The sequence below is a fragment of the Helianthus annuus genome, chromosome 9 (genome assembly GCF_002127325.2).
Source record: "Helianthus annuus cultivar XRQ/B chromosome 9, HanXRQr2.0-SUNRISE, whole genome shotgun sequence".
Taxonomy (NCBI): domain Eukaryota; kingdom Viridiplantae; phylum Streptophyta; class Magnoliopsida; order Asterales; family Asteraceae; genus Helianthus; species Helianthus annuus.
Window position 1 is genome coordinate 20239110 of NC_035441.2, and position 18002 is coordinate 20257111.

At 34.8% G+C, this 18002-nt stretch overlaps 1 protein-coding gene across 2 annotated transcripts; it reads left to right on the forward strand.

Annotated features, from left to right (window-relative positions):
• Window positions 1-5149: 5149 nt before the first annotated feature.
• LOC110877316 lies at window positions 5150-11313 on the forward strand. 2 transcript variants are annotated; one of them, XM_022125468.2, is made up of 6 exons: window positions 5150-5297; window positions 5374-5498; window positions 8872-9100; window positions 9995-10082; window positions 10326-10389; window positions 10920-11313. In XM_022125468.2, exons 3-6 carry the CDS (start codon window positions 8905-8907, stop codon window positions 10971-10973), a joined length of 402 nt encoding a protein of 133 aa, XP_021981160.1. In that variant the 5' UTR covers window positions 5150-5297; window positions 5374-5498; window positions 8872-8904; the 3' UTR covers window positions 10974-11313. The 2 variants fall into 2 exon arrangements, with proteins under 2 accessions (XP_021981160.1, XP_021981159.1); XM_022125467.2 differs by having other exon boundaries at window positions 8877-9100.
• Window positions 11314-18002: the final 6689 nt, after the last annotated feature.

The following is an 18002-nucleotide window of genomic DNA, read 5'->3' on the forward strand; positions in this document are numbered from 1 at the left end:
TCACGGTTACACTATTCATGCCAGCAAACCGTGAAATCAGACCGAAACACTGAAAAACGACACTCGGATAACATAACTGAGTCCATTTATATAAGAAAACATTATTATGAAAACACATCTTGCAAAGAAACAAGACTTTCCAGTATAACGCCCTAATCTCAAAAATGTCTATTTCGGCTAAAAATATAGCACTTTTAACTTGTCTGAACCTATAACAAAGCATTTCCGGGACTCCGGAATTATGTCACTTGATGAAAAACACACTACAACATTTTAAGGATATCAATGAGATGACCAGAATCATAAGCTTCCGATATTATATCGCTATGCATTAAACTAGTCCGTTAGCGGACCGATGAGCTAGTAAGCAGTATTTCTGTCATCGTAACAACCAAATGAAAACTCTGGTGAACTAGTTAAGCCTAATTTGGAACTCGGAACCACTTCCTACATCGTTCGGATGTGAAATAACAACTCGCGACAAAATCCGTCGGTACGCCACAAAAGTGTCGTAAATCCACCGACGACCGAACGAAAGGCATCCAAGGCATCAAAACATGATTTTTACTAGTTTAAGGATCTAGTTAAAAATAATTTTGGTTCCGAAACACTAATTACCTCTTAATGGTGTAATTAAACCCCTAATCACCATACTTTGCTTAACTACCAAAACATCTAGATTTTTAATAACTTTTATAAAAAGTTACACTTTACCCCCCCCCCCTTTAATAAAATGGTCAAAGTGGGTCCCACCCACTAGATTTCATGTTGAAAAATTAAGATTCAAAGTATGGAACATGTGGTGGTAAGTCTTGAAAAGATCTTGGAAAATTATAGCATTTATACACCATCATCATCATTCATTACACTCAATTTTACCCATCTTTTTGAAGTTGCAAAACCCTCATTCTTGCTCCCATATTCATGGCTCCAAGAACACACCATAAACACCACCATAAATAACCATTAAACACCATAAATTACTCATATTTAAGGCACTTTAAGGTCATTAATGCAAGGGTTAAGCATGGAGCTTCATTAAGGACTTTCATGGAGGCCTAATCTTCTCTTAATCTTCTTAATCATCTTGTGCAAAGTTGTAAGAAATCTTCTACTCATTTTTAAGCTCCTTGTTTATAGTAGATTACAAAAGTACAAGTTGGTTATCTTGAAAATCAAGAAAAATATAATCAAAAACCCTAATCTCAAACTTAATAATCTACTAATCATAACTTATTATGTGATTATTTGTGTAGATTAGTGTAGTAGTTGGTGTAATCTTGATGATTATGTTGATTTTGTAAAGATTAGTGATTTAAAGTTTATGCTTATGATGATCTTGTGATTAGTTTCATGTAGTATTTTAGATTAGTGTTAATCTAGCCATGTTATACTTAAAAAGGTGATTTAAACATATAAATGTTTAAATCACACAAGATCATCAACTTCAAATATTATGAGCATGTGTATGTAAACATGTTTAAGTAAATTTTAAACCAAGAATAACCATGTGACAAAGTCTTAAAAACTCTATTGAACTTGATTTTCACATAAAGCAAGCTTATAGAAATTTTTACTTTACAAAGTGTAGCACAAAAAGGTCTTGAGAATTTTTCTCAAAAATTGGGAAATTTTAAGAATGAGAAATAATTAGAATCAAGTTTATATAAAAGATGAACTTGAAAAATGGTTGTTTTAAGGTCTTGGATAGATTTGTGCAAATAATATGCTTATAAGAATTTGAAGGTAAAATTATGTGATTAATGCTTGAAAATGATTTTTGAAAAACTTGATGAATTAATGGTGATTTGGAAATTGATTTGGTGATTTAAATGCGTTTTGAAAACGTGGGAAACGTCGTAGTTTAGGGGAAACTCTTGCGAATTTTTCTAAAAATCTAATCGCGATTAAAAATGGGATTAAAGGGTGATTAACAATGTTAAACGCGATTAGTGGTCATAAACGTCATTTTGGAAACCCTAATGAGAATATTTAAGTCTTAAATACTCAGTAAGTTTTATGGACTTAAACTTATTCTTTTACAAAAATAAATGGTTAAAAATGTAACCATATATGTATATATAATTTTTGGTAAAAATTATATATTTTTATTGGAAACTTGTCAAGTGCATGTAATGCTATATGTGTATGTATTAGATACCTATAGGGTGATCAAAATAAATACACATACATGTTCCTACATGGTCCAAGAAATGCTAGTAACCGGACAATTAAATAAAATGGCCAAAATGGAAATACATAACACTTTACGAGAACAAATTGGGCGTATCGACATCGTGAACAAGTTACTACAAATTCGAGCCTAAAATAACATATTTTAGACATTAAAACGAGCGGATATCTAAACGATCGATAACAAGAATCCGGAAAGTCGAAAACTATACAAATTACCAAGTATTTTCCATAGGAAAAATGAACTTATTTAAAGTATACTACTTGGTAACATTTTGGTAAAAAAAAATTGCAAGATTATGTTAGTGGACTCATAAAGTTAGAATTGGGCCTATCAAAGCTAGTATTGGGCTAGACCCAAATTCCTTAATACATGGGCTAGGGCCCAATGACAATATAACATGGGCTCGGCCCAATAACAATAAAACATGGGTTAGGCCCAATAACATAGATAACATGGGCTCGGCCCAATGACATGGGCTCGGCCCAATAACATTAAAACATGGTTTAGATACGATAACATAGATGACATGGGCACGGCCCAATGACATGAGCAAGGGCTCAATTACACGCGCGCGCGGCACGAAGACATATGAAGGGTGAAGCCCGTTCACCTATAATTCAATACATATAGAATACATGTGTATACATAACAATCGAGCGAGTAAACTATCAACGCTCTAAAATACAAAGTTGTTCCAAAGATGACAAACGAGAACATAATAAAGAATTCAAGATGAACAACTTGTACGAGGTCCGAAAGACCTAGTGTCTAACGAGATTAGTACACATGTAGGTTATTGACACGTACGGACGCTCACTTAGATTTCATAATACACGAAACGCAAATTTGTGAGTTCATGTCCCTCCTTTCACTGATTTCAATGTTTTGTTTTCAAAAACATCGAGGGAAAATACATGCTAAAACTATTGGTATGTTAGTTACGGAGTAGTAGATAACATGATCAATGTGTATAAGTAGGATGATAACATTAGTAACCATTAATCACTTAGTGACCAAGGTGCAAAAGGTGTAGATCTATTGGGCTTGAGGCACGCCCCACTCCTAGTTGTTAACCGTGGAGTGCTTTTGTGATCCCAAATGATAACAAAGTGTTCTCAGTTGAGTTATTTACTTATGGTACATTATGTCAGGGGCTCGCTACCCACTGATAGATCCCTAACAGACTCCATGAATGAATCAGAACATACCATGATTATAAGATTTCATTTTCGTGAATACTACGATTACAAGATTTCATTTTCATGAATACTACGATTACAAGATTTCATTTTCATGAATACTACGATTACATGATTTCATTTTCATGAATACTACGATTACAAGGTTTCATTTTCATGAATACTACGACTACAAGATCTCATTTTCATGAATACTACGATTACAGGATTTCATTTTCATGAATACTACGATTACATATGATAACAAAAACGGCATGAACTCGCTCAACTTTTATTGACTTTTTTAAAACTACATGTATTTCAGGAAACAAGTCTTGAGCCGGTGATACATGATTGGATGCAATGATTACCTTTCTTACGTCACACGCAACACGCTTCCACAACTAGCAGGGTGTGACATTCAAGAGATCCCTAAACGAAAAAAAAAAAGGTTTGGGATTTTGCACCAAACACTAATACGAGACCTAAGAATAGAGGAGATCACACATGAGCAAAAGATATGTTCCACACATTCGTCACCATCGTTGCATAACACACATGTCGAGTCTTAAATCCCAATATTCCTCTTCGATAAATCGACTAATTGCGTCGGGGTTTAGTTATTGATAATTTAATTGCCGACAAAACAAGGGTTTAGTTACCATGCAAAAGATATGTTCCACGCATTCTTCACCATCCTTGCGTAACCACTTTAAAAAGTGGTTTATTTATTGATAATTTAATGGCCGGAAAAACAAGGGTTTAGTTACCAGATATTAGTTTTGAACTTGGGACCTCCTCTATGGATGTGTACGAGCGTAACCAGTTAGGCTGGCTTGCTATTAATTACTCAAGCAGCTAATAATCATTATCATCCTTTAATTCAGGTACACAAATTAAAAAAATAACAAAAATCAATACACCCAAGAAAATGGGCCCTGCGTTGTCGCCCAATTTGCCCTTCCCATGTGACGACCTATCTTAGATAAAAATGATGTTTTTTTTTCAGTCAAAATCGAAAACCAAACCGAGTTTGAATTCTGTTTTCGGTTCAGTTGTTTTGAACCACATGAGTTCAAATTAGTTTAGCTTTATGGAAAAAAAAACTTCAAATCGAAAAACTGATTGTGTTAAGTACTTGGCTAGACATTGATACTAATTAAATTTATCACCTTATAGTTTTTAAAATACAATGCTTTATAAAATTTCAAGTATAGCGTTATGACGTGCTTATTTCCATCTACATCTAGATAATTATTTTACTCAAAACGAAGTTGTGAATAGTAATGTATAGGTAATCAAAACATAAACGCAGGGGCGGACCTACCTCTTTGGTAGGGGTAACCCCCGCTACCCCTTGGTCGGAAAAAATTTGCAAAAATTAGTGTAAATTTTGGAAAAATTTGACGTTTCTCCGATTTCGTTACGGCTTATTTATAACACGTTACCCCTTGGTCGGAATTCTAGATCCGCCACTGCATAAACGTACATGTCATCAAAACTACGTCCCAATTTCTTTTATATGGAAGTGACGTCTTTACATTTTCATTATTTTAATAATAAAATACAACATCTTATAAATTTCGAATATACCATTGTGAGTGAACGCCGGTATCATAATGGTACAATAACAAAACGAGCCTAACATAACGAACCAAACCAAACCGACATCGACCGAAAACTCAGTGCAAAGCCCATAAAATCTCAATAGTTTAGTTAAAAACCAATAATTCATTTTGCATTATTCCCCATAAATAGAAAACCGAAAATGACACAACATTTTACTAAAAACAAAAAATAAATAACCAGAAGTAGTGGCTTGAGGCTGTGACTGTCGCTCCTTTATCTCCTTTCCCCAAAACACATCAAATCCCAAATTCCATCAAAATCATCACCGATCTCACCACTCTGCATATCAACAGGTATACATACACATACACATCTATATACATACATACAAACTCCACATTTTGCTCAATAATTCACACAATCTTGTAGCTTCACTGATTTTGCAAAATGGGTTCATCGGTTTTGCCACACGGGTTGGATTTGTTAAGCATTTGAAGGATGATTTCAAGGAATTGTTTCACTTGTTGGGTTAATCAGTCAATGGATTACATGGGGTAAGTACTCGATTTCTTTTCCCCAAATGTGTTTCGATATGTTTTTGAAATGGGTTTGTTTCAAATATTGAATTTTTATATGGAAGTTTGGATTTTGTATTAGTGTAACATTAGCCATTGTAGCACCCTAGTAAATCCCACATTGGTCGTGTGGCCTACGAGATACTTGGGCGCATTAGCTGTGGAGCGGATGAAAGCCCCACAGTTAAGCGAGCCTAGGTGGGAGTAGTACCAAGATGGGTGACCTCGTGGGAAGTGTCCATCAGTGCAACCAAATATAAATCCGTAAGTTCCTATTGGGGCAAAGGCAAAGCGGACAATATGTAAAATGGAACCTCAAGTTTATGCATAATGTGGGAAGCATATAGGTTTTAACTTTTAACCCAACAATTTGGTTTTAATATTTTATCAATACATGCATTACCACATATATTTATATATATACGCCCCGCTTGTGGTATGTTCATATAATGTATATATGTGTGGGCGCTCGAGGGCAAAAGTGAAAGTGCTCTAATTTTAACGTTATTTTACTAATTTCGTGAAAATAACGTTAAAAGAGGGGATGGTTAATCATGCATCATGTGGTGACGTTGATAGCCGAAAGACAAGGGGTACATGCACTAATCGGCGTTTGTCTCAATTGCTGAGTGTTATGTGCCTTATGTCCAAGGCTTGATACAAAACTACTATCGAGTCGGGGGGTCTCACTGGAAGCAGCCTCTCTATTCCTACGAGGTAAGGCTGTCTACATCTTACCCTCCTCAGACCCTACCTTAGCTTTGCTATTGGTGGGATATACTGAGTATGATGATGATGATGATGACATATATTTATATATATGTGAATCGGAACCAAGAAATATGTTGAGAACTGTGAGAACCGCATAATGCATTTGTACCAATTGCCTTAGATACCACTACCTCTAACTATCTCTCACGCACAATGTACAAGTGTATTAAGCGGTTCCCGTAGCTCTTAACATTATACTGGTTCCGAAACGAACGCATCCCTATGCGTGTGTATATATGTTTATATTCATGCACACACATATACATACATGTATGTACGTTTGTCTACATACGCTTGTATAACTGTATACCGAGGAAAACATTGTCTCCATACTTCATGATCTAATTGTTTTTCTGCCACTAGTCATGATTTTGGGTCGATTCTGACTTTTTTTTTAGTTAAGTGCCATTTACATCCCTGTGGTTTGTTCACTTTTGCTATTCCAGGCCAAATTTTAAAATTGCACCGTTTTTCTCCCTAACATTTTGGAAACATGCCATTTCAGTCCAAAAAAAATAACCACAGTTAAAAAATTTCAGTTAACTTAGGGGTAACCACAGTCAAAATTGCAGCTGGCCGGGATCGAACCCGTGACCAGCTGCTTAGAAACAAACAAATTTTACCCCTAAGCTAACTGAAATTTTTAACTGTGGTTATTTTTTTGGACTGAAATGGCACGTTTTCAAAATGTCAGGGAGGAAAATGGTGCAATTTTGAAATTTGACCTGAAATGGCAAAAGTGAACAAACCACAGGGACGTAAATGGCACTTGACTCTTTTTTTTGCTACTCATTTACTCTTCATGAATGATAAAAATGGCATCAATTTTACATTACAGTTGGTCAGCTCACTTTCGGTAATTAAACAATGAGGTATAATGTTTAAAGAAAATAATTTGTGTAGTACCGTGGTCAAAAGTTCAAATCATACATGCGTACGAGTATACATAATTAGTGATGTCTATTTTGCTGGTTTACTTTGGAGGTTCAGGTGGCCAAATGGCAAAAAGTGGGGTCGGGCTGGTTGAGTAAGGTGTCAAAATGCTTAACGTTTGTAGAGCAAGTTAAGTTGCTCGCGTTGACACACAAACACTTTTTAATCTTTCTTATTTTTATAATCTTATAAGTAATTAATGTGCTAAATAGGATTACAAACACGTGTCATAGATAATATGTGTGTGTGTATAAGTCAGATCAAATAAGAAGTGGCGCCCCATTTTTTCACTCTGCAGGCGAACCACCCTCTATGTATATATACATATATATGTATGGGCACGTTCACTTTAGAACCACAAACAACTTGAGATTACTTGGTTTAAAAAAACGTGACTGAGCCGCACCCCAGCACTTAAGCCTACACAAGGCACACATCTTACAAGAAGCGCACCCGAGGCACATTATTTTGGCAAAAAGTTGAGCCTGAGGCGCGCGCCTCATGTTTTTCCAACATTGTTGTGCAGTAGATTGTTGTACAACATGCTTTTCAGGTCGTACATGTATGTAATTTCAATATTAAAACATATATAAAGCTTATTTGTGTCTAAACATTGGGTAAATGATGATAGAAACCTATAGGAAATATATAAAAAGTAAGAGTTAATTACTGTTTTCGTCCCTGTGGTTTGTCAAAAATCACTATTTCAGTCCATTAGTTTAAAAATTGCGATTTCAGTCCCTGTGGTTTCACTTTCGTAACCATTTCAATCCATTTATTCTGTTAGTACAGGGACTGAAATGGTTACGAGGTGGACTAAAATGGTTACAAAAGTGAAACCACAGGGACTGAAATCGCAATTTTTATACTAATGGTCTGAAATAGTGATTTTTGACAAACCACAGGGACGAAAACAGTAATTAACTCTAAAAAGCTATATAGTTATTTACGCCTCGGGTACGAAAGCGGTGCACTTTCGCGCTTGGGTATCACGTGTGTGTTTGTGTGCGCGCGTGCCGTGTATGTATTATAAAATGATTTCATGAATACACTTCCGGTGAATGTTGACCCATTTGACCCGATTCCATTTTATTTGATTCATTAAGTTTCACCCATTTGACTCATTTGAAACAAATACAACTAAAACTAGGTCAAAATCACTATTTCAGTCCACTAGTTTAAAAATTGCGATTTCAGTCCCTGTGGTTTCACTTTCGTAACCATTTCAATCCATTTATTCTGTTAGTACAGGGACTGAAATGGTTACGAGGTGGACTAAAATGGTTACAAAAGTGAAACCACAGGGACTGAAATCGCAATTTTTATACTAATGGACTGAAATAGTGATTTTTGACAAACCACAGGGACGAAAACAGTAATTAACTCTAAAAAGTTATATAATTATTTACGCCTCGGGTACGAAAGCGGTGCACTTTCGCGCTTGGGTATCACGTGTGTGTTTGTGTGCGTGCATGTCGTGTATGTGTTATAAAATAATTTCGTAAATACACTTCGGGTGAATGTTGACCCGTTTGACCCGCTTCCATTTTATCCGATTCATTAAATTTCACTCATTTGAAACGAATACAACTAAAACTGGGTCAAAATCATCTCCTGTACTTTTATTAAGAGTAGTCGTTTGTAACAGAGCAGTGGTTGTTTTGGCTGCTGTTCTAAATCGATGCCAGTTATTGCTGTTGATGAACCATCAAAGGGCCTTAGAATTCAAGGCCGAGCGGTGACAAAATCTAGTCTTTCAGATGATTTTTGGAGCACAACCACATGCGACGTCGATCTTGCTGCAATTCAGTCGCAAAAAAGCGTATCGTCTATCGGTGGCAGCAGCACCAACATCCAGCCAGAGTTTGTAAACCGTGGCAAGTTTTACATTTATCCCACTCATATTATTTCGAAAAGATATGTTATAAGCTATTTCAAAACGGGTGGGTCAGGCAGGCTGGGTAATGGGTCGAGATGCGTTCGGTTCAACACATGAAATTTATATTAGTGTGTTGAACTGGGTCTGGCTAGAGGTGCACAAATCGGTTATTATGAGAAACCGGTTCGGTTAACCGAACCGGTTTTCAAAAAAAGAAAAAAACAAAAAAAAAACGGTTGCTGCTTTAACCGGTTTGGTTAATAACAAGTTTTTTTTCTCATTTTTTCCAGTTATTCACTTTAACCGGTTCGGTTGATAACCGCTTTTTCCCGGTTTATTAACCGATTTTATCTATATTTTTGGGTTTTTTGGTTTAACCGGTAAAATCGGTTAAAAACCAGTTAAAAACCGTTTCCTTCTAAAAAATCCATCACCGCTTATAAACCTACAGTTAAAAAACTACTAACCGGTTACTTTTCAATCGGTTATTAACCAGTTACGGTTTTGGTTATTTAACTAGTTATTTTGTGCACCTCTAGGTCTGGTTCGGCACAAATTATTTAAATAATCATATTTTTTAGATAATTTAGGATGTTGTAAGTATTTAAATACACGTTTGAGTGAACCGTTACAGTCTGAGATACATCTTATTACTTGACCCGTTTTGTCAAACAAATCTATAACCCAATTGACCCTTTTTCATATAACTGCGTTGAAATTGCCACCTTTGTTTTAAACGTATAGTGAATCGAAAATGTGCTCGTTTGACCAGAAAAGTCAAACGAAGTATATATTTTGGATTTTGGAACTAAGCATTGAATTTGTTCACATTAATCGTTCTTTTATATACGACATTCCTGTTCTTAGTTTTGTATGGCATTGTTGAAAGTAGGTCTGCTGCAGTGGAATCAATCGAGGCTACAGTGGGTTGACCATAAAAAGTCAAAGATTAGTGCAAAAACTCAAGAACACATTTTAAGGTTCCAAGATTTCTACTATTTGTTTACTTTACTTACTATGTTTTTATAATTGTTTTGAGATATAAAAAATGGAGGGAGAGTAAGCGTTCTTTATTGAATGTTTACAAATATGGCATGCTCTCGGAACAATTACGTTTAAAAAAGATAGCTTTTAAATTCGGATATAGTGGAAAAAGTGTTACATACATTGGAAAAAGGTGATATCGGTAATGCCATTGTGTTTAATCTACTGTGTTGTTATAGGGACACTACATACGAAAGTTTACTTGGTACCGCCGAAACATTTCCTCATTCAATCCCTCTCTCGGTAAGTTGCCGTTCCATTTTCTTTAAGATTCTCTACTAGAGGTGGCATGTTGGGTAGGCCGGGCGAGTTGGGAAACGACTCAAAATGGGTAATTTTTGTAAGGGCCAGGTTGGGTTGACTTGAAACAAAAAAAGTTTGTTTGATTTTATTAGTAAAAAAGAGGGTTGCGGACAGTGGAGGATCTAGAAAATCCTTATAGGGGCAACATTTCAAAAAAAAAATGGAAACGAAATCGAAAAAACGTCATTTTTTTTTCAAAATTTGCACTACTGTCGGAGCGTCAAGGGGCAACGGCGGTTACCCCTTGTCAAGAGGTAGGTCCGCCCCTGGTTGCGGAGCAGCTTGTTGTCTGTTTACCTGTCATTCTACTGTAAATTTCCCTCTATATGGGTTTGATTTTATTATTAAAAAAGTATCCATATGTGGAAAAACATAACCAAAATCGACATTCATAAGTATATGGGTAGAAATCACCACCTCTATTTTCAACTTTCCGTTCTTGCAATAAATTGTGGCAAATCGTTCGTCAGGAAATGGTTGGATTCTTGGTAAACATATGGGAGCAAGAAGGATTGTACGAGTAAAACAACATTTTACGCTACAAACATGTCGAATTCTCTGAAAATCTCAAATCACTTCGCGTATATAGCATTTCCAAGAATGTTTATCGTGCATATTCGTGTATCGGGTTTATGTTAATTTGATGTATGAGGTTCATAAGCTGCTACTTTCATCAATCTTTTTTTCGCTTCCTGTACATAAGTTTCTTGAATGTTGTAGCAACTCAAATTCAAGAAAATGGAAGCTAAAAAAAGATGTAGACTTGAATTTGTGTACTTGATATGATCTTTATGGTTTTTGGTTTAAATGTAATGTGTAAATAAGTGTTTATTGTGGTGAAATCTTCATGGCTTTTGATGTTTATTATAGACATGTTTTTTTCTTCAAATAAATTAACTTGTTATCTATGATTGTTTTTTCTATTTTTAAATAACTAAAAGTTAAATAATAAAGAAAATAAATCTTGATTTCTCTTTTAAATAAAAGTTCAAATTCTATTAAAAAGGGACTAAACTTAGCAGGTAGAATTGGTGATTGATAAAGAGTAACCAAATTGCAATAAGAAGACACGGAGTGGAGCGTGGTTTTTGGCGTGGAGGTCTTAACCATGCCTGTACACCGGCCCATGCTTGTCGTGGTGGTTTGGGCGCTGGACTCTTCACCAGCGTGATGAAGAAGATGGTGATGGGTGTATTGTTTTGATTGCGTGATGGGTTTTTATTTGCTTTTCTTTTTTTTTTTAATATAAAAGAAATATAAAAAGTGTATGCCACGTGTCACATATCGCGATCCCTTCATGTCTCGTTCCACTCTGCCCTTTTTTGCACCACGCCCCTTTTCTGACGGGTGATGACGTAGCTGCCACATGGCGCTTCACGCCCTTTCATGCCATCCCACTCCGTTACTCCGTATAGTCTAAAAGAAAAATCTATATCTATCCTATATAATAAGAGAAATTATTCGGTGACACTTTTCATCATATTAGACCATCTATCTTTTGGTTTTTCCGTCAATCTCTCCTACTTAATTATAAATAAGTATTATTTAATTGAATATCTTCTACTTAATTATAGATAACACTCCTACTAAATTACTAAATTATAGATGATTATTAATTAGTTTAATCTCTTCTGCTTGATTATAGATAATTATTATTTAGTTTAAATTTAATGTATGATTCAAATATTGAAGAAATTATGCATAGTGTTACATATGTTTTTCATGTGTCAAACTTTGTATAATTCAAATATTTAAGAAATTACGCATAGGGTTCTATATGCTTCTCATGTGTCAGACTTTTGGTTATGAGTTAGTTTTTTAGGTTGATTTTAAAGTATATTTAAATATAATAATATACGTGGGATGTATTTTTTAGTTAATCTATATTTGTATATGTGTCACGCTTTTGGTTATGAGTTATCATTTGTTTTTTAGGTTATATATATACACACACAACTTATTAGCTATAGTGCTTGATAACTTGATTTGTAGTTACTCAAAACCTTAACTATAACCTATCATGTGGTTAGGAGTAAATGAACATCTAACTTAAAACACTTTTTTCCTTATTTTTATTTTCTAAAAACATATAGCTGCTCATTTTATCTCCTATTTTTGATTGCCTTTAAGATGTAATGCATAATTTTAAAACTTATTTAATTGTGATTTTAAAATATCTAAACACATGAAGTTTTTCTTAATTTCAGAAAAAGTTCATTTAAGTTACAATTATTTTTAAAAACATTTCATTCCTTACCAAAATGTTAGTTGACCATTCCAACAAAATAAATTTGGAGACGTTTACATTCAATGTCGAGTCTTTTGCTGCTTTGTAATTAGTTATTTTCTCCGTTGCTATGTAATTATGTTTATCGACGTACTTACGTTATTTTTTTAATAATCTAACGCACGGGTTGGCTACGGATTTGTTTAATTTTGTATATAGGGTTTTGAATGTAATCAACAACATCAAGGTTTCATTTTTCTTGTATATAAAGTTACATATGTTTAACAATGTGTGGTCCCCAGCTTAATTTTTGTCACAGTTTTGCGCTTCCACCGAAACATGTGTGCTTACGTTTCATTGTGCAAAGCAGAGCCACTTGAACGTTCGACCCCAGATATTTGCAAACCTTTGCATGTTACGTCCTTTAACCCTAACTTAGTTAGTTTTCATGGTTAAATATGACCAAATGGACCCCAGATAAGGGTATTTTGGTCATTTTATCATAAATACTAAAATAAACACTCTCTAGAAACCCATGCTCTCTCTAAAACACACATACACACACACTCTTCTCTTTCTCTCTAAAAATGCTTTCTCATCTCTCTCTCTAAGAGCATTCACATCCAACCCCCTAAAATTATACATACATTCCACTAAAAAACAACTCCTATATCAATATATTTTCACTAAAAACAAATACTTTTTCTCTCTCCTTTTCAATTAAATAATATTTTTATATCTTTATCGTTACATTTTTCTCTCTCCTTCACTCACAACCACTTTCAATATATATTAAAAAAATTATAGTGGGTGAACAGTGTCCCCCCAAATATACAGATGAACAGTAACATTTTCTCTCTCCTCCACTCACAACCACTTTTTATACTTTTTATATTTTAAAAACACCACACTGAGAATATGATGCCTTGGATGTGAATGCTCTAAAACCCTGTATAACCTAACTGACATTTAAGATAGTTCTGTTGAATTTGTTGATTATTGATTAGGGCTTTGGGTTTCTTGTGGTTTAGGGGGTTCGGTTGTCGGATGGGGTAGTGGGATTGTCAGATTGGGTGGTGACAGGACGGTGGTGACGTTGGGTTTGGGGTTTTAATCATCGAAGATAGGGAAGAAGCGGATGTGGTTTAGGAGGTTTGATTGTGGGTTGACAGTGTGGGGTGGTGACATGGCGGCGTTAACTGTGGGTTCAGTGTTATGGTCGCCGGAGATGGGGAAGAAGGGGATGGCTATGGTGGGAGAGGTCTGGTGATTAGTGTAATTGTTTGTGTTGTAGGACGAGGTTGTGGTGTCAAACAAACTAGGGATGACTTTGTTAATGTGTTGGAGGGACAGAGAAGAGGCAATACGGAAGCGGAGTCGGGTTGTCGTAGGAGAAGTCCAGCGAGGCGTGGTGGTTGTTTAGTGGTAGTGGCCATGGTGAAATGTAAATGAAAGATTTGTGTGGAGTGGAATGAAAATTAACAACAAAGTCGATTTGGGGATCATTAAGAGGTTTGTGGATAGAATCACCCTTTCCCAACATGTAAGCTTTGAAATTGAAGGTGGGTTTTATTGAAAGTAATTTTCTTCAAAGATTAGTTGTTCTTCTTTGTGGGTTGGTGGTGGTGGGAGATGATGGTGGGTGGTGGTGGTGGGAGAGAGATGGAGAAGAGAAGGAGAGTATTTATTATAGTATTTTGGGGTAAAATGACTAACACCCCCTTACGTGGGGTCCACTTGTTCATATTTAACCATGAAAACTAACTGAGTTATGGTCAAATGACGTAACGTGCAAGAGTTTGCAAACATCGAGTACGCTTTTTGTACTTTTTAAAGGTAAAGGATATTGTTTGCAATTTGGTGTCAACACAAAGAACGATTTTTATAATTACTCTATTTTATAAATGAGTATTAGTTTAATTTAATTAGCAAATATAGATGAATTCAATAAATTAATTAATTTTACGATTTACTCGTATTCCCCTTATAATACCACTAGATTATAACCCCGTGTATTACACGGGTTGAATAAATAAATTTTATATTCTAAATAATAAAACAATATATTTTTAAAAACCTTTTTTATTGCACAAGTTGAATAAATATAATTTTATATATTAAATAATAAAAAAGTTATATCTATAAGAACAATATTGTACAGGTTGAATAAAAAAGTTATATTTTAAAAGCACGTGTATTACACGAGTTGAATAAATGTAATATTGTTTACCAAATAATAAAATAATACATCTTTAAAAAACCTCATTTATTACACGGGTTGAATAAATGTAATTTTATATACCAAATAATAAAAAAGATTACATCTTTAAAAATATGCGTATTACATGGTTTGAATAAATGTAATTTTCTGTACTAAATAATAAAAAATATATATCCTTAAAAAACCTCGTGTATTGTATGAATTTTTTTCTAACCTTTTTGGCCTCTAACGTCTTTTTTAACCTTTTTGGCCCCTAGCATTTAATGGATGTGGTTAGTGTTAGGGGCCAAAAGGGTTAGAAAAGAAGACGTTGGGGGATTAGATATTAAAAAAAATGGGTTAAAAGGGTAAAAGTGATATAACTACAGTGGCCAAAATCGTAATTTTCTTTAAAGAATTTTTAAACATCTAAGCCCCAACGTCTTTTTTTCTAACCTTTTTGGCCCCTAACGTCTTTTTTTAACCCTTTTGGCCCCTAACATTTAATGGATGAGGTTAGTGTTAGGGGCCAAAAGGGTTAGAAAAGAAGACGTTGGGGGCTCAGATGTTAAAAAATTATTTTTTGGGCTAAAAGGGTAAAAGTGATATAACTACAGGGCAAAATCGTAATTTTCTCTAAAAATTTTTATAACATCTAAGCCCCCAACGTCTTTTTTTTCTAACCTTTTTGGCCACTAACGTCTTTTTTTAACCCTTGTGCCCCTAACATTTAATGGATGGAGTTAGTGTTAGGGGCCAAAAGGGTTAGAAAAGAAAACGTTGGGGGCTCAGATGTTAAAAAATTCTTTTTTGGGCTAAAAGGATAAAAGTGATATAACTACAGGGGCCAAAATCATGATTTTCTCTAAATAATATTATAAATGAGAAGAAGATTAAACTAAATAATAATTATCCATAAAATATTAAATTAAATAATATTTAATAGGATAGTTATCTATAATTAATTAAAAAAGATTAAATTAAAATAATAATTATCTATAAGAGATGCTCTAATATGATGACAAGTGTCCCAAAAATGGTTTCTTTTATTATATAGTATAGATTAAATACACATATTAAATGAAATATTTTTATTGATTTAAATTTATTTTTTTTCTATTCTTACAAGATATGTTCTTCTTGTTTTAACACTCCGCTATGAAATAAAGTGAACAACCATATTTTGTAAACCTTATTCTAATTCATTTTAAAATTTGTAAAATAATGATGTTATAGAAGTCGTTAAAAAGGATTTATCATTTACAACCAACTTACTAGTTTTTTTTTTTTAATTAACAATTTTTACACCTAAATATCATCTAAACGGCTAGACTTGCAATTGAAAAAGATTTAAACTCATACTACTTTTATAAGGGATAAATCATAAACATCATACCACTAGTTCATGGGTAACAAAATAACTATTCCTCGTTCAAAAAATAACAATTTACAACCCAAAATTGACGTACAAGTTGTGACCAACTGACCATAAATGTGGTCCAAAAGAAGCTCCATGCCTAACAAGATGCATGAAACACATAAAGTAAATCAATCCATCCGGTGGCTCAATCATTGCTTCTTCACCTTCATGGGTGATTTACAACACACATTGAAAAACTTGAATGAATACATAGAAACAATTTCGAAAACAATAATGTTTATAAAACAAGTTAGGGGATAAGGAGTGGGGGCGGCAAAACGAAATCACCGATGCGGCAATGGGTGGCAAACCAATGCCAACCCATTTGCCACTTCCATGTTTGACGAAAATGTTGAGAAATCGGTGAGCCAACACCGATGCGGCAAAGGGAAGAAGGAGAGAGAGAGAGGGGGTATGGGGTGGGGTCCATTCCAATCTCAACCAATCACATCTTTTTTCCTTTTTTTTTTAAATAGTTTACCACTTCACCAAGTGTTTAAACCATTGCCAACATTTTTCACCAAAGTTTAAACACTTTTGCCTAATTGACATGGCGCGCTCTCATTGGTCGGTTTTTTGGTTTGCCACTTTAAAGTGTTTAACCACTCCTTATACCCTTAGTATATGATTTACGTGAGCATTTTATGCTTACGATGATGGTACCGTAAGTCTACGATGCCTCTAAAACACATCTTTCTATTGAAGTCTATGGGGTTCCACTCTAAAACCAATTGGTTTTAGAGTGGAACCCCATAGACTTCAATATGGTATCAGAGCCACGGCTCTATGTCAGCTCCGGTTAAGGCCACGTGTACACCTCTTGATAGACCGGGTTACACGTGCGGGAGGGTATTGGAGGAGCCCTATCCCACATCGAAAGAATAAGACCTTCCGGTTGTATTAATAAGATCTTGGGTTACTCCCTCTATCACCAATTGGTTTTAGAGTGGAACCCCATAGACTTCAATACTTTCCATCATAAATATGATGTATAGTAGGAGAAGTCTACTACAATATGTAAACCAAAATTCGTGCATAGTGTATACATGGGATTTTACCGACTACTATTTAACATCCTATATATAAGAAATAATATCTTTCTTAATCAAATCGAGGGTGGTTCGATCCTGAGCCGCACCCCGGTTTTCATCCAGCTGTTACTTTAGCGAGGCATATCGTGTGGAGGCAGTACGGTTTCCGGGGAACACCGTAAGCAAATCTGACCAACCCAACTCGGGCACGGTTAAGACAACGTAGTCTGGGCAAATCTTGGCTAGGGCCGTCGTTTCGACGGTGTGATATTGGGTCACTCAAAAATAAAGTCACCATTCAAAAAAAAAAAATCTAATATCCTAATATGTTAGAAATAATATATTTCTTAATCAAATTTACTAAATTATATAACTACAAACAGCATAAAACAAAAATAAAGAAATTATTGATATTACTAATAGAGAAAATTAATAACCCTGAGAAGTTAACCTCAAAAATCAAAGATTTCAGCCGTGTCGCACTAAAACAAGTGCAACAACAACGACAACGACGACAACAACAATCATACTCAATAAATCCCGTAAATAGCAAAATTAATGGTAAGGTCTAGAGAGGGTGGAGATATAGACAAAGCTTACCCCTATCATTGATGATAGAAAGGTTGCTTCCAGAGAGAGACCCCCAACTCTATATCAACAAACACTAAAAGAGTA

Coding starts and splice junctions, on each gene's coding strand:
- LOC110877316 (XM_022125467.2), top strand. CDS start 5,443: ATGATTTCAAGGAATTGTTTCACTTGTTGGGTTAATCAGTCAATGGAT. Junction 5,499..8,876: donor CAGTCAATGGATTACATGGG/GTAAGTACTCGA, acceptor GTAACAGAGCAG/TGGTTGTTTTGGCTGCTGTT. Junction 10,083..10,325: donor ACTCAAGAACACATTTTAAG/GTTCCAAGATTT, acceptor GTGTTGTTATAG/GGACACTACATACGAAAGTT.